This window comes from Rhinopithecus bieti, unplaced genomic scaffold (assembly GCF_001698545.2).
Source record: "Rhinopithecus bieti isolate Rb0 unplaced genomic scaffold, ASM169854v2 scaffold_59, whole genome shotgun sequence".
NCBI lineage: Eukaryota > Metazoa > Chordata > Mammalia > Primates > Cercopithecidae > Rhinopithecus > Rhinopithecus bieti.
In genome coordinates this window covers 1,774,780-1,792,281 of record NW_016803115.1, presented here as the reverse complement: position 1 = coordinate 1,792,281, position 17,502 = coordinate 1,774,780, and the positions used below count along the sequence as shown (strand labels likewise).

At 40.3% G+C, this 17,502-nt stretch overlaps 3 protein-coding genes across 5 annotated transcripts in view; 1 reads left to right on the top strand and 2 right to left on the bottom strand.

Annotated features, from left to right (window-relative positions):
* Positions 1–12,187, bottom strand: part of CCDC146 (coiled-coil domain containing 146) — a 192,443-nt gene extending 180,256 nt beyond the window's left edge. For both annotated transcript variants that reach the window (XM_017854321.1, XM_017854384.1), the window contains exon 1: positions 12,060–12,187. The gene's annotated coding sequence lies outside the window, so the exon portion shown is untranslated. The remainder of the gene's footprint in view (positions 1–12,059) is intronic.
* LOC108517004 (chromobox protein homolog 5) lies at positions 6,328–7,147 on the bottom strand. Its single transcript, XM_017854818.1, has one exon. The coding sequence runs from the start codon at positions 7,034–7,036 to the stop codon at positions 6,464–6,466; it is 573 nt and encodes a 190-aa protein (XP_017710307.1). The 5' UTR covers positions 7,037–7,147; the 3' UTR covers positions 6,328–6,463.
* A 224-nt stretch (positions 12,188–12,411) lies between the features above and the next one.
* FAM185A (family with sequence similarity 185 member A) overlaps positions 12,412–17,502 on the top strand; it is a 32,307-nt gene continuing 27,216 nt past the window's right edge. Inside the window, exons 1-2 of one of the 2 annotated variants that reach the window (XR_001881860.1) lie at positions 12,412–12,876; positions 15,162–15,271. Coding sequence is in view for 1 of the 2 variants with exons in the window: in XM_017854029.1 (XP_017709518.1) it covers positions 12,667–13,117; positions 15,162–15,271 (561 nt within the window). In the remaining variant the exon portion in view is untranslated. Of the gene's footprint in view, positions 13,118–15,161; positions 15,272–17,502 lie in introns of both variants that reach the window. The other variant, XM_017854029.1, reaches the window with a different exon arrangement.

The following is a 17,502-nucleotide window of genomic DNA, read 5'->3' as shown; positions in this document are numbered from 1 at the left end:
CTTTTAGAGTTCTGCATCTACAGCCAAATGCAGATTGCAGGATGCAAAATCCCCCAAGACAGAGGGCCAACTTTTGTCTTATGCAGGGTATGCAGAGGGACTTGAGTATGTGTGGATTTTGGTATCCACAGGGGTCTTAGAATGAATGCTCCACAGATACCAAGGGACAATTGTGTACTGCTTCACCTTATAATAACAAAATAATCACAATTACTCCCTCCTGCCAATTATATCATTGCTGTCATTAATTTTACTCATATAGAAGCATGTATGTGTGTGAGTGTGTGTGTGTGTGTGTGTGTGTACCTAAGCATATGTAATTGATTTTTCAGTCTGTTTAGCTTTTTATTTGTTAGGATGGAGTAGCACCAAGTTCCTTACATGAAGAATCCCAAACCAGAAGCTCTTTTATTTCCTTTTATTGTCCAATTGCATTGTATGGGACCTCCAGTACAATGCTGAATAAAAGTGGTAAAAAAAAAATTGTTCCAGGCCAGGCACGGTGGCTCATGCCTGTAATCCCAGAACTTTGGGAGGCCAAGGCGAGTGGATCACCTGAGTTTGAGACCAGCCTGGCCAACATGGTGAAACAACGTCTCCACTAAAAAATACAAAAATTAGCCAGGTGTGGTGGCGCACACCTGTAGTCCCAGCTACTAAGTGGGGATGAGGCAAGAGAATTGCTTGAACCCGGGAGGCAGAGGTTGCAGTGAGCCAAGATCACACCACTGCATTCCAGCCTGGGCAACAAAGCGAGACTCCGTCTCAAAACAACAACAACAACAACAACAACAACAGTTGCTCCAGATCTTAAAGGGAGAGCATTCAGTCTTTCATTATTAAAGTGTGGCACTAAGTATAAATTTTCCATAGATGGCTGCTGTTGGAGGAGGTTCTCTTCTCTTTCAAGTTAGTGGAGAGTTTCTATCAGGAATGGCACTGAGTTTTGCCAAAAAAATTTTTTTTGAGACGGACTCTTGCTCTGTCACTCAGGCTGGAGTGCAGTGGCATGATCTCGGCTTACCACAACCTCTGCCTCCTAGGTTCAAGTGATTCTCCTGCCTCAGCCTCCCCAGTAGCTGGGATTACAGGCATGCACCACCATGCCCGGCTAATTTTATATTTTTAGTGGAGATGGGGTTTCACCATGTTGGCCAGACTGGTCTCGAACTCCTGACCTCAGGTGATCCACCCACCTTGGGCTCTCAAAGTGCTGGGATTACAGGCGTGAGCCACCATGCCTGGCCTATCAAACACTTTTTTTAAAAATCTATTGAGATAATCACATTTTCCCTTTTTTAAGTTTGTGAGTGGTGAATTACACAGCTTAATTTTATTTATTTATTTGAGACAGGGTCTCACTTTGTCACCCAGGTTGGAGTGTGATGGTACAATCACAGCTCACTGCAGCCTTGACATCCTGGGCTCAACTGATTCTCCTGCCTCAGTGTCCTGGGTAGTTGGGACTACATGTGTGTGCCATCATGACTGGCTAATTTTTTTCTCTTCTTTTTTTTTTTTTGTACACACCGAGACTCACTATATTGCCCAGGCTGATCTTGAACTCCTGGATTCAAGCAATCCTCCCACGCTGGCTTTCCAAACTGCTGGGATTATAGGCATGAGCCACCACACCTGGTCCACTGCTTGATTTTTGGTCATAAAATTAATCTTGCATTTGAGAGATAAACCCCCACTTGGTCATGATGCATTATCCTTTCCCATATTATTGGATTTTGATTTGCTCATGTAATGTTAAAGATTTTGCATTTGTGTTCATGAGGGATTATTTTCTAGTTCTTTTCTGGCAATATTTTTGTCTAATTTTGTTATCAAGATGATACTGGCCTCATAAAGTGAGTTGGGAAGAGTTCTCTCCTTTCTAATTTTTGAGACAGTTTATGTAAAACTGGTATTATTTCCCTTAAAATGTTTGGTAGAATTCACTTGTAAGGTCACCTGCTTCACAGATGGTGTTTTCTTTTTATGCATATTTTTTGAAATTCACTTTTAAATTTACACAGAGTAAAATTACTCTTTTGTTGACAGTTCTGTGCATTCTATCAAATGCTTGTACGCATGTTACCATGACTACAATCAAGATGTAGAACAGTTCTTTCCCTTCCTCTGGACCAAAGTAAATTCTTTCATGCAGTACCCCTTTGTAGTCAAACTTTACCTCCACATTAACTCCTGGCAACAACTGATCTGCTCCCCATCATTTTTATTTAGCCTTTTCCAGAATATCATAAAAGTGGAATCACGTAGTATGTAATCTTTCGCGTATAGCTTCTTTCACTTTGTAAAATGTTCTTGAGTTTGTTTGTTTTTTTTCTTTTACACGGAGTCTCGCTCTGTTGCCCAGGTTTAAGTGCAGTGGCATGATCTTGGTTCACTGCAACCTCTTCCTCCTAGGTTCAAGGGATTCTCCTGCCTCAGCCATTCAAGTAGCTGAGACTACAGGCACCCACCACCATGCCTGGCTAATCTTTGTATTTTTAGTAGAGATGTGGTTTTGCCATGTTGGCCAGGCTGGTCTCGAAATTCTGACCTCAAGTAATCAGCCCACCTCGGCCTCCCAAAGTGCTGAGATTACAGGCGTGAACCACTGCACCCGGCCTATTCTTGAGATTTTTATCTATTTTGTTGGGTATACCAATTGTCACTTTTTATTACTGAGCAGCATTCCATTATGTGGATGTACTACAGTTTGTTTTTCCACTCACATCTGAGAGAACTTTGGGTTGTTTCAAGGTTTCTGGCGATTGTAAATAGTCTTTGATAATTTGGGGGTGGTATCTTTTCCTTTGAAAATTTTGGCCAGATTTTCCTGTTACTGATATGTTGAGTAATTTGGGATTTTAAGATGGACAATTTGACTATTATGCTGTTCATGCCTGCAATCCCAGCCTTGGGAAGCCAAGGTGGGAGAATCACTTGAGGTCAGGAGTTTGAGACCAACCTGGCCAACATGGTGAAACCCCATCTCTATAAAAATTGGCCAGGTGTGGTGGCACGTACCAGTAGTCCCAGCTAGTTGGGAGCCTGAGGTGGGAGAATCGCTTGAACTTGGGAGGCAGACGTTGCAGTGAGCCGAGATTGCGCCACTGCACTCCAGCCTGGACGACAGAGTGAGACTCCATAAAAAAAGAAAAGAAAAGAAAAGAAAAGGATATTATGCTGGCTGTGAAGCTCTGTGTCCTGTTAAAATCTTCTAAGCTCTGAGTCCTGCTAAAATCTTCTAAAGATACTGATTTTTGTTTGTTTGTTTTAGTAAGCAATCAATCTGGTTAGGCTCAGATCACAAGTTCTGTCATGCCTTCAGGGACAGTAATTCCAATATTTAGTTTTCAAAGCCTTTGCTATGCTCTTTGGGTCTGTACATTACATGCAACACTCACGAGTTGTTCTGAGACCTTTGTGGTATTTTTATCATAGCTCATTTCTCAAAGCCTTAACTATGCTTTCTTGAGTAGCCCTCCCCTTATCTGCATGGGATGCATTTATAAGACTCCCCCAGTGGATGCCTCAAACTGTGTATAGTACCCTATATATCCTATACAAGCACTGTGGCTATAACTTTTGCAGTTTGAGATGTGACAGCAAAACTAGTACAAAATTGTCTTCTCCACAATTTCACAAATAGAAGATTTGTCCGTATCACAGATTTTAGCAACCTCAGCATATGATTTTTTATTTCCTTATTAAGTCAAAAACTTTCACCTTTTCACTTAAAGGAAGCACTTTATGGCTTCTCTTTGGTATATCCAAGTAGTCAGCATCACTACTCTTGTACTTTGGGGCCCTTATGAAGTAAAATAGGGTTAGTTGAATGCAAGCACTGAGATACATCAACAGTTGATCTGATAACTGAGATGGCTACTAAGTGACTAGTGGGCAGGTGTCTAATTTAACAGTGATTTCAAAGCAGATGTTATAAATATGTCTGAAGAATGAAAGGAAACCATATTTAAAGAATTAAAGAAGAGTACGATGTAATTCATCAGAAAATATCAATAAGTAGAAATTTTTAAGAAACCAAATTGAAATTCCTGAGTAGAAAATTATAATAATTGAAAGATTTGCTGGGGGAGTTCAATGGTAGATTTGAGCAAGGAGAAGGATCAGCAAACTTGTAGACAGATCAGTAGAGATTACAGTAGTATCTCTTTATCCATGGGGGATATGTTCCAAGATCCCCAGTGGATGACTGAAACCAGGATTAGTACCAAACTCTACATACACTATGCACTAATTTATTTTTCATTCTTCACAATTTCACAGGCAGAAGATTCATTCTAACCTTGGATCTTGGCAATTTCAGCATATAGCTTTTTTTCTTTCCTTATTAAATTGAGAATTTTCACCTTTTCACTCACAGGAAATATTTTATGGCTTCTCTTTGGTATCTCCTAATTGCCAGCATTACTACTCTTGTGCTTTGGAGTGATTATTAAGTAAAATAAGGGTTACTTGAATATGAGCACTGAGATATCAACAGCAAATCTGATAACCAAAACAGCTAAGCTACTGAGAGACAATTGGGTGGGTAGGATAGACAGTGTGGATATGCTGCACAAAGGATGGAGTGAGACAGTGCAAGATTTCATCATGCTTCTCAGAAGTATGTGCAATTTAAAATTTATGAGTTATTTCCAGAATTTTCCATTTAATATTTTCAGACTGCAGTTGATCATGGGAAACTGAAACCTCAGACAGCAAAGCCAAAGAGGGGCCTACTGTACTCCACGTTTGTGCAGGAGTAGGGCTGACCCTGTTACTTAAGTAGTTTCAAACACCGAATTAGGATCACCAGTTCTCTCCTACATGGGATTTCTCCTACACTTTACGGTTTTTGTGGGCCCCCTTTGTTATGGCCAGAAGGATCAGGCTGTCTTAAAGATTTGCCTTATGCTGCCATTCACTTCCAAGTAGTTGGGGCTGCCCTTGAGGCAAAATATCAAGAAAAAAAGAGAAATAGTATGAGGATTCCCCCACACACTCTCTTTCCAGTTCCTCTATTCAGAGAGACAGTGTTCTCTTTTATTCTTAGGAATCTTCACAGCTTGGCAGTGGCAGTGCAAATCTGTGTTTGGAGCTGGCCTTGGGGCACGGCCAGCACACCAAAAAGAAAATTTAAAAAAAATTGGGATTTCCCTACACTTTCTGTGTGGCAGGAGCCCCTTTTCTTCTACACAGTTCTCAATTCAGCCTGCTTTTAAGTGAAAACCAGAAGATAAAGGAGGAAAAAAGAAAAAAGGAAACTCAAACTTATTGGTATGTCTTATTTCTTAAACTGGGTGTTAGGCATAAAGATGTTCTTTTACTATTATTCTTTAGACTTTATTCACACTTTATTCTTTTGTATGAATGAGTTACTTTGCACAGAAGGAAATGAAGCAAAACAAAAGAAAATAAAATCAAAACCTGGCCCATGACCATGGAAATTGGTCGAGTTCTGACTGAAGCACATCCAAAATTGTTCTAGAGGGAACAAGAAAATTTTTATTATAATCTAGAATATAAAGGATTTTCAGAAAACAGAACTCCCGCTGAAGATGAGCTATAAATAAAAATTTGTAAGCCATGACAGGAAATAAACCACCATGAGACAGAGTTTGTTTATGTAGCAAGAGAGAAACAGCAACCTAAAAACAGAACAGACAAGAATAATTTCGCATAAGTATGTTTAAAAGAATTAAAGAGGCAAGAGAAGGTAAAGAAACCACAGTAAAATGAACAGGGCAGTTTAAAATAAGATAAAACAGATTTTTTAAAGAACCAAAGAAATATTCTAGAAATGATAATATAGTCATTGGGATGAAAAATTCAATGCAGATATTAAACAATGGATTAGCAAAGACTGGGAAAGAATTAATGAATTGGAACATAGATTTCAGGAAATCATCCAGAATGAAACACAAAAAGATGAAGAGGAATAAATCATGTAAACACAGTTAAGAGATATGGATGACAGAATGAGAAATTAAAATATATGTCTAAATGAGAGCTCCAAAAGTAAAAAAATAGAAAGAGCAGGGAAAGGCTGAAGAGCTATAAACTGGAGACTTTAGACAAAGAAAGCATATTGACTTCTGAGCAGGATAAAAAAAGCTAAACCATATTAACAGTTTTCTTTTTTCTTTTTTTTTTTTTTTTTTTAAAGTTAAAACTCATCTTGAGGTCACAGGGGAGCAGAAAGAGATCAGGGCAAAGGAAAAAAAAATTGTGGGTATTACACTCAGTATGTAAATGCCTAGTCTTCACAGAGAGACACTCATCATTAATCAGACCATCAGTTATGTTACAAGAGAACCAATACCAACATTTCTCCTGTGGAGCACAGTGATAAGCACATTTTTTATGGATGTGTTTAGGATAGAAATGGTTGGGTAGAAGGGAGAGGAGGCAGGGAGGTGAATGTATTATGTACAAAGAGAAATGACAGAGACCATCCCCTCCTTTAGCTCTTTGCTGTTTCTTTCTCTTTGTTTTCTGCATCCTCAGGATATGCATGCCATGTCAGTCTCTCTTCATAAAATGCTATCACAATTTGTGGACATTTCACGTTAGCTTCTTTTGCAAGAACCAGGTCAGCTTCATCTGTGTCTTTCCATTTCATTAGGAACAGTAAATCACCACAGGAATCTGTTGCCCCAATGATCTTTTCTGGTTCCAGTCCTCTCTCAAAGCCCCGAGCGATATCATTGCTCTGCTCTCTTCTTTTTGGATTTGATATCATCGGCACTGTTTGAGAAATTGATTTCCTCTTGTTACTTTCTGACTTCTCCCTGGGTTTATTATTTTCACCCTCCTTCATCTTCTTATACTTTTTCATAAATTCGGAAATTAGCTCAGGGCAATCCAAGTTTTTCTCAGGTTCCCAAGTATTGTGCTCCTCAGAAAAGCCTTTCCACTTCAGTAGATATTCCACTTGTCCCTTAACTACACGCCTGTCTAGCACCTTCTCCACAACGTACTCCTCCTCATCCTCTGAAGAAGAACTGTCAGCTGTCCGCTTGGTTTTCTTTCCCATGTTGCACACCGTTCCACCTGAAAGACTAAGACCACCGGGTCCCCGGGATTGAGAGTGATCACTCACGCTAACGTCTGCCCTGTTCCTGTTTGGTGAGGCCGCACCACTAGCCACCCATATTAACAGTTTTCTAACAATCTTCCATAAATAAAAGAGCCAACATTTGCCCTTCTAATTTTACCCTAATATCAAAACCAGAAAAAGACATGAAAGAATACTTTGGACCAATATCCTTCATGAAAATAATACGTAAAATCCTCGTAAAATTGCAAGTTGAATCTAGCAATTTATAGAAAAGATAATGATGGCAGTGGCTGGTGCCATCACGCTGGCTGCAGCAGGGAGGCAAGGCTGGGACTGCAGACCCAGGCCTCCCACTCCACAGAGCAGCCAGGAGCCCCACCCTCCTGGGCGGGGCTACAGCCGCCCAAAGCGCAGCTTTAGATCAGAGCATCCCTGTGCTCTTGACGCAGGGCTGGGAGCAGGCAGGATCTGCCCTCTTGGGTGCAGCTGCAGCCGCCCGACCAGCAGCTGCAGACCTGGGCCTCCCACTACATGGAGTAGGCAGGAGCTGGGGAGTCCCGCCCCTTCCGAGTTGCCCTGCGGGAGCTCCCTGGGTGCAGCTGCCACTGCCCTCTCACCCACAGGACCCAGGCATCTCTGTAGCCTGCACCCTCTGGGGTCTGGGAAGGTCCCCCAATCCTTGCAGGCTTGGGGTGTCTGCTCCTGCTGCCTGATGTCTCTCCTTTCCTGGAGGTGGCTCAGATCTTGGAGTGAGGTTCGGGTTGAGCCCTGGGGCCATGAATGACAGCAGGAGGCAGGCAGATTCTTGGGCGGAAGGGGGCAGGTCCCCAGAAAGGCCCTACCTTCAGTCCAGGGAGGGCCTGAAGGCTGGGAGCCAGCTGCCCATCCTGCAGACCAGTGTGGAGACTCATGGGGCCTCTTCCAGCAGCCCATGGCTACCCATGGACCAATCAGCATGCACTTCCTCTCCTCTGAGGTCCATAAAAGCCCTAGGCTTAGCCAGAGCAGGGCAGAAGCTGGCCAGAGGATGAAGAGGGTAGAGGCATTACATAAGGACCAGCTGCAGAAAGGAGCTACCCTCTCTGCTGAGAGCTTCAGAGACAACCTGCAGGCAGAGAGGAGCCATCCTCTCCAGGGCCTGCTCTCCACTGAGAGCTGCAGAAAACGAGACAACCAGTAGCAGAGAGGAGCTACCCTCTCCAGGGCCTCCTCTCTAATGAGAACTGAACACTGGACAGATGATCTTCCTACAGAGAGGAGCTACCCACTGTGGGTCTCCTCTGAGCTCTTGTAACACTTAATAAAGTTCATCTTCGTCTTGTTCACCCTTCACTTGTCTGCGTACCTTATTCTTCCTGGATGCAGAACAAGAATTTGGGCAAAGGACTGTGGCCACAAAGGTTTCTGGCCAGGAAATTGACATCCCAAAGCTCCCTGACAATAACATGATCAAATGTAGTTTACTGAGGGAATGAAACACTTGAAAAACAATCACTGTAATACACCACATCAATAAATTAGAAGAAAAACCATATGCTCATCTTCATAGATACAGAAAAAGCATTTGACAAAATGCAACACTCACTCATGATAAAAGTCTAAGCAAATTAGAAATTAAACTTCCTTAACTTGCTAAAGGGCATCTTTTAAAAATCTACAGCTGACTTCCTAATTGTTGTTGAAATACCCAATGTTTTCCCTCATAAATAGGAAATAAATCAAGGATTTCTGCTTTTGCCACTCCAACTCAATACTGTAGTGGCGGTCTTAGCCAGTGCAATAACACTAGAACAGAAAAGCCATACAGATTAGAAAGGAAGAAATAAAACTGTGTCTATTTGCAGTTTCACATAGAGATTTCAAACAGAATTAGTACCTATATATATTCATTAAATACTTCTCAATGTTGATAGTTATTAGTTAAGATTGTTGAGTTTATTAATATTTCACAAGAATAATAGAAGTCATAAGATATATTTTTAAAATAGTTTATAAATCAGAATGTTAACAAATTCTTATGGCTTTTCTCTGAATTCTTTGTTTTGGTTACCTTTTCTTCTGAAAACTCTCTCATGACCTCTGCTGTCCATTTTTTGAACATAAATCATTAAATAAAATATTAATTGACATTTACATCTAGATGGTAAGAAATCCTCTGCCCATCTGATTATTTGAGCCAGTTTTAGGAAACAATACATGCGAAGAAATGCTTTAAAATTGTTTTCTTATATAAATGTAATATATTTTCACTATTGATAACACACAAAAACTTGCAGTAACCACTCATCATATCACTGATTAAAGATAACCACTGTTATCAAGTGGTATATATCCCTCTGGAATTGTTTCTGTAAAGTATAATTCTATGTTAAATTTATTATTATTATTACACAATTGGGATCATACTGTACATGCAATTTTGTATCTATTCTTGTCACTTTATATGTGGAATATTTCCCATATCAAGATATAATGTTTAAATTGTTGCATAATATATCAGATATATAATAATTCATGTAATACTCTCTTATTTGGGAGCATTTAACTTTTTTTTTTGAGACAGTTTCACTCTTGCTGCCCAGGCTGGAGTGCAGTGGTGTGATCGTGGCTCACTACAACCTCCACCTCCTGGGTTCAAGCGATTCTCCTGTCTCAGCCTCCTGAGTAGCTGAGATTACAGGCACCCGTCACCATGCCCAGCAAATTTTTTAAATTTTTAGTAGAGACAGAGTTTCGCCATGTTGGCCAGGCTGGTCTCGAACTCCTGACCTCAGGTGATCCACCGATCTCAGCCTCCCAAAGTGCTGAAATTACAGGTATGAGCCACTGCACCTGGCCAGGGAGCATTTAAATTGATGCAATTATTTTCTCTTACAAGTAACCCTATAAAATGTAATTTCTTGAGTATCCCTAATTTTATGCTTACATCCCCAAAAGTACAATTTCTGAGTCATAGAAAAGTTTTCATGCTTATTGCTGAATTAAACTCTAAAAATTTTGTACTAACTTAACACTCCTACCAGAAGTATATGTTCATGACCACAGAAATGACTTTTTAAAACTAAGATGTGAAAATATCTTAGAAACAAACTCTAAATAAGGAGAAAAAAGTTGTATATAATTTTCTACTTATGAGGTGAATAATTTCATTTTTTCTTCAAAGGTGTCAGGAAAATAGAAGGACATTTTGGTAGAGTGATAAAAGGGCCAGATCTTCTAATTGCTTCATCTTAATGTTTCTGAATCTGTTTCCTCATCTATAGTGTGAAGAGAATAATTTCCCACTTAATTAGTGAGGATGCAGTGAGATAGATGATGCATGTGAACATGGTTTGACAACTATGTCATATAGATGGAAGATATAACTTTTATTAATCACTGTTGATATGTGGACAGATCTGATACTCATTATACTGTTTTTAAATGTCCATAACTTTAAATATTTTATATCAATCTTAATAATAATGTTCTCCATTTTCAACCTCATGTGATCAGAAAAGTCAATTTTCAATCAATTCTATTTGTTTTTTTGAAAAAGTAAAATAATGATTATGCTACATAGAAAATTAGAGTTCAGTTGCTAATTCCATTAACTTAGTTTGTCTCAGAAAAGGAAAAATTACCATATAAACAGAATTATCTATTAAGAATTAATATTTAATCTAAAAATGTCTAGTGCCTCTACAGAAAATTTGAGTACATTCTCAACTTCCTTAAACCAGTGCCTTTTTCAAATTTCTTTTCAAAGTTACACCTGTCAGTTTTCATTAAAAAATAGTTTGAAGATTATTTGGAATAATTATAACCAATGAAACACAAAGGCAAGAATAGAACTATTGCAGTGGGCCCTTGCTGAACCTGAGCTAGCACCTATCATGAGTCAGTCCTCATTGAGGGAGGAATAAGGAGGGAGGAAGGACTAGAAAGACAGAAAAGAGGCAATGATAACTTAAGAAAACACTGAATTTTTAACAAGATAGTGGCTGGCAGAGTACCTGAGACTTGTACCCAGGAGGGCTTTAGCCCAGTCTATCTATCACGATTGCCCCAGGAATTCTGGTCATTGTACTTGGGTAAGAGCTTCAATTTTTTAAGGCACTTGCATTTTATGAAATGTTAGTGTTTGCAGGTGTCTTGGCTAAATAATTAAGGGAATAAATTTTAGGAGGCAGTAGGGGCACAGAGTGGGAGAGAGCAACCAGGCAGGAAAGAAGAGAATAAATCTTTCTGTTCCCATTATTTTACTTCCCATAGAATTATAAAAGGTAAACACACACACACACACACACACACACACACACACACCTTGTAGGGTCATTGAGAACCATCTTTCTTCATTTTAAAACTAAAGAAACAGGTCTAGGTGACACAGATGAAGCAGTGGCAGAGCCAGGAAAATAATCTGACCCTTGTCCCTGTTCTTTCCACCGCACCATGGTAACTCTCTTTTTTGTGTCTTTTTTTTTTTTTTTTTTTTTTTTTTAACACTCTAAAACTGAGGATCATTTGTAGTCAAAGAGATCAATGCTATTCTCAAAACAAGTTCTGATCTCTCATCATTTTCTTGGTAACTCAGAATCAATGTTAAGTACGTTGAAATAAAAATGCAGTACTTTACACGGTAATTTTGTAGACTGTGCACCATGCTCCCATCCATTTTCTTACTTGATCCTTACAAAAACCCTTTGAGGCAAGGCAAGGAAAGTATTATTATCTTCATTTTTAAAGCGAGCAAATTAAAACCCAAAGAGTAAGGTCACTTAGGGTCAGGAAGGAGCCAGTACTCTATTCCTATATTTGAAATATAGGAGGGAATACATTTCCAAAGAGGCAATTCCCTCAAAAAGCACCAAGAGTAAAGGCTATTTACTCTCTTGCCAAGGCATTCTCTATCCCCTGGAGACGCCTGCATTAGGTTAGTGAAGCGTGGGTCTTGACACCCACAGAGGTTACTCCTAGTTTGCACCTAGTTGTCATCTTAAAAAGCGCAGTTTCTTACCCCTTCCCTTGGTCCTGATCCTTATTTTAGGCTCTTTGGGATTTGGCCTCCTGGGTCTCACTTCAAAGCTCCACCCTCGCCAAACAAGAAGTCGCGTCCTTGGTATCCAAGGTGACCACGCAGCTTTACCCACGTTGCCCCTTCCGTGCTTTCCATTGGCCAGTTGGACTCCCATGTACCGCCCCTCCAATAGCCAATGGTCTTGAGGCAAAGGGCGCCCGCCTTTCCCAGGGAGTCTAACACCTACCCTTTCACCCGGGCTCCCCTGCGCATTGCCTCCTGGGATATGAGGTTTCTAAGATGCCAGAGCTCTGCGACGTTCCACCCCTTTACAACTACCTATCCCGTCCGCCTTAGCGAAAGGGGCGGGCGTAGGCTAGCAGTCCGTGTCAGAATTTAGAGCTTTCAAATTGCAACTTGCCCCTGGGGCTTGGGTCGCTGATGTTTAAATCGCCTAGTCAAGCGAACCGGCTCGCTCTTGCTTCAGCAAACCCTGACAGACGTCTCCTATTTGACTTGAGGCGGCATAGTGGCCAAGTCGATTGGCCGTGGCAAGTGACCCTCCCTGTAGCTGAAGTGTTCTGAGGACTGGAGAGAGGGGCGCGCCATGCTTGCCCCCTGCTCAGGTTGGGAGCTTGGCTGCCTCCGTCTCTGTCTCCATCAGGTCCGATTGTGGGCTGGCGCTGGGCGCTGGGCTTCCTGGGCTTGCCAAGCCAGGCCGTACGTCTCAGGTGGGGGCGAGCGCTGGCCCGGATCGGAAGCTGAGGTCCCTCCGCCTGGCCCGGCGCGCCGGACTCTGAAGGAGTGGACGCTGCAGGTGAGCCCGTTCGGTCGGCTGCGGGCGCGGCTCCCGTGCCACCTGGCCGTGAGGCCCCTGGACCCCCTCACCTACCCGGATGGCGACCGCGTTCTGGTCGCGGTGTGTGGCGTGGAGGGCAGCGCGCGGGGCCTGGACGGCCTGCAGGTGAAGTACGACGAGGCTCTGGAGGAGATGGCCATTGTGTCTGACACTATCGACCCCCAGGCGTTCGTGGAGGTGAACGCGCCCCTGAAATTTGGCAAGTGAAATGAAGTGAAAACGGATTTGGGTCCCAGGGCACGCACAGTGAACTTACTAAATTTGGTCGACTTGTACTTTTAATTGGTCCTGGCTTTCTAAACCTAATTTACAGTTGGCACCTTCGGAAATGCACCTTTTCCTGTGTTCTATTCTTGAGTATCCGAGTAGTATTTTAAAATTAGGTTGCCTAACTAACTAAAAATTAGTTATAGAAATTTTATACATCGAATGGAAACATAATTTGGTATAATCCAGGTCAAATTATATTTCTGGAGCCGCTTGTGTTCTCCTTTATCCCGTTGTCATTAGCAAACTGGCTTCTTTTTCAAGGTTGAAGTTTCTTGACAATTCATTCAATGGTATGGCAGTCCATCTACATTTCCCCTTACTCACAGCCTGGGGGTTGTCCCAAAACAGCCCTGTCAATAGGATGTTCCGTGTATCACCTGGTTTGAGTATTTGGTTTTAGACAGGCGCCCAGCTTCTTACTGTTATGTTTCCATTCTTTTTGGCCTAAGTTTTCAATGAGTAGCAAGCTTTGAAGAAAAACACATAGTAAGCCTGCCTAGGAAACTTCAATAATAATGCCTGCAAAATAACCTTTCCTAGGTTTTTGGGTTCTACGTCATTTCCTAAATGGCAAGCCACTGTGTACACAGGAACGGCTCCCCAGACTGTCATTCTTCCTGCGACTGAAGGAAGATATTGATGATGATGATGATAATAATAGCATTTAGCATTTTTAAGATAATCTTTTATAATGCTTACAGTTGCACCAAATAGTAGATGCTGTAGTCCTCCCTTATCCACCGTTTGGCTTTCTCAGTTTGTTACCTGCCTCAACTGTTGTAGGAAAATATTAAGATATTTTGGCAGATCACAGTAATATAACTTATTACAGTATATTGTTATAATTGCTCTATTATTGTTGTTCATCTCTTACTATGCCTAGTTTATAAATTAAACTTGGTCATTGATATGTATATAGGAAAAAACATAGAATATATAGGATTTGGTACTATCTGTAGTTTCAGGAATCCAGTGGGGCGGGGGTGGGTCTTGTCTACTTTAAGAGAAATCATCAATATTTATGTTAATTCCAAATTAAATATCAGTGTTTTTAATTTTTAAAATTTGTATACAGAGATGCCTGCGGTTACATCTTAAATAGACAGCCAAGGATGGCATTTGTGATTCCTTATTTTCTAAACTTTCTTCATATACCACTGCCATTTGTCCACAATCTTGTAGGGTTTTTTTGTTTTTTTCTTCTTGAGACTGCATCTCACTCCCTTTTTCACGCAGGCTGGAGTACAGGGGCACAATCATGGCCCACTGCAGTCTCGACTTCACAGTTTTAAGTGATCTTCTCACCTCCGCCTCCTGAGTAGCTGGGACTACGGTGTATGCTACCATGCCCAGCTAATATTTTTATTTTTTGGTAGAAATGGAGTTTTGCCACGTTGCCCAGGCTGGTCTTGAACTCCTGGGCTTCAGCTAATCTTCCTTCCTTGGCCTCCCAAAGTGCTGGTATTACAGGCATGAACCACTGCTCATGGCCTGATCTTGTAGTTTTAATAGTATATATTAGGTTTTTCAAAGTTGTTCCCATTTTTAAAAAATTACTTCAAATACCTTGTGATATAGCTGCATGGTAATATTTTCATTTTCTAGGTATGAAAGGTTAGACATAGGATGTGAAAACCTAAGTCATGATCATATATACTGGGGAAGAGGCTTCTACAATCTTTCACAGGAGTACTTACCAGAATTGCAGTCTCCTTTACTTCCCATCTATGTTAGTTCTCTTTAGATGATTTAGGCCAGCAGAAATAACTGCTCTGTTTCTAAAACCCAGCAGAAAGGCTATTGTATTTGGTCCCATTGCCATGATAGAAGACCCCTTACCTTTAGAGTATGCCCTTTCCAGGATTCGGCAATATTATGGACATAACTGAGGAGTTGGATTTCTAGGGGTACTAAAATGCTTTGGAGTTTATAAACTGCAGTACTAACTTGCTTTCTTCTTTTTTTACTTCTAGGTTTAGATATCAAGTCATCAGGGTCTGGCTGTGTAAAAGTTCAAAGTATTGAGTGTGATAATTGCAAAATTGAAACAGAGCATGGGACTAGCATCTTGCAGTCTGTTAAGGTATAGCATTTTTCTAATTTTATTTCACTGTTATTTTTTTTAAACCCTTAAGCTGTGAATCATACTATCAAACTCAAGAGATTCTTCTATTTTTCAGAACATTGTCATTTATTCATCTCTCAGAAAGTCCTTGGCAAACATTTTGCCTTGAAATCAGTTCTAGTAAAGTACATAGGTTATAGCAGTTTTGAGGTTTTGCCTCAAATTTCTTTTTGATTTAATTTCAAAGTGTACAGTGATACTAATAGTATTCTCCTAGTATTCTGAAATCTTACTAAAGAAATTTTAGTTTCCACGAATGATATTCTTCCATTTTATTAAAAAGGCAGAATCTTTATGCACTCTAAATGTGCTTAAATATTAGATTAATCACATTTTTAATGTACCAGGTAGCTCATTACTTAAGGATTAAGTAGTTATTTGTGCAAAGTAACATATGATTCATCTTGTTTTGTAATTAACTTTTTTTTTCTTTTTTTGAGATGGAGTCTTACTCCATTCCCAGGCTGGAGTGCAGTGGTGCAATCTTGGCTCACTGCAACCTCTGACTCCCTGGTACAAGCAATTCTCCTGCCTCAGCCTCCTGAGTAGCTGGGATTACAGGCATGCGCTACCATACTCAGTTTTGTATATTTAGTAGAGACGGGGTTTCACCATGTTGGCCAGGATGGTCTCGATTTCCTGACCTCGTGATCCGCCCGCCTCGGCCTCCCAAAGTGCTGGGATTACAGGCATGAGCCACTGCGTCTGGCTGAAATTAATTTTATTTTTATTTTTATTTTTTTTGAGACAGGGTCTCACTCTGTCACCCAGGCTGGAATGCAGTGTGTGATCTTGGCTCACTGTAACCTCAACCCCCTCGGGTCAAGCGATCTTCCCACCTCAGCCTCCCAGGTAGCTGAGACCACAGGTGGGCGCCACTATGCCTGCCTAATCTTTTTTAGATGTTTTTTTTGTAGAGACAGGCTCTCACTGTATTGCTCAGGCTAGTCTTGAACTCATGGGTTCAAGTGATCCTCCTGCCCTGGGCTCATGAAGTGCTGGGATTACAGGTGTGACTCACCATGCCTGACCTATATTTAATTTTTTAAAGATTAGACTGGTGTCAGCTGTAAATAGTTTGAAATACCTCTCTGATAGGTACTAGCTTATCGTTACTCTTAGTGCTTCTTGCATTTGCATAGTCAAAACTTGATACTTTTGTGAACTTTGAAAGCATGCAATTTTGTTGAAGTCAGTCATCCTTGCTTCATAATTGCAAAATATTTTCATTTTTAGATTTCTAAACACTAGTTAGAATTAATAATTTGATGCATTTTTAATTTTTACATTTTTTTCTTTCATCCACCTTTATTTGCATATCTGCCATCAGCATCTGTCCACATGTGACTCATTTCAAATAAATTTAGTGGCACAAATATCATAAAAGATTCACATTACCATCACAAGTCCTTTTAGCACAATGAGTTGGTTCAGATTCTTGTAAAACATTGTGCAATAAGGTCTTCATGTTGAATGACTAACTGGGTGAGGATATCATAATTCTTTTTTGTCCTTAGAAATATTTTGTTCAGTCGTTGATACTTAAGTTTCAGAAAACTAATCTAGACTTGTCCACTGAAGACTCAAGAGTTTGAGATTTCCAATTTCACCATCAAAATTAGAATCTAGTATACTGCTGTCTCTGCATTTATGTTTTGATTAATCTGATAGTTCTGAAAGATCTTTCTCTGTTGATTTTCTTCTTTTATGCCATTGTAGGCATAAAATTAGAAATGGTTTCTTAGCCTTGGCACTATAAACCTTTTCAGCCAGGTAATTCTTTGTTGTGGGAGCCTGTCCTGTGCAGTACAGGATGTTTAGCACCATCTTTGGCCTCTACCTTTTAGATGCCAGTAGCACGCTCCTCAGTTGTGACAAGGGAAAATGTCTCCAGACATTGCCAAATGTCTTCTGGAGATAAAATCATCTCCAGTTGAGAATGATTGCTTTATGCAAGTCCATCATTCTTCTGTTTTCTTATTATTTTAGTGTTTTTAAAAAATATATTTGGGAATAATTTATGAATAATGATGAAATAACTCCTAGGATGATGAATTAGCAAAAAAATAAAATAAATGAAATAAAAAATAAGAACACTATTATCCCATAATGTATTTTAGATTTATAAGAGTCCAGTGGACTGATAATGGTAATTACAGGTTAGAATGAGTTGTTTTTTTTTTTTTTTT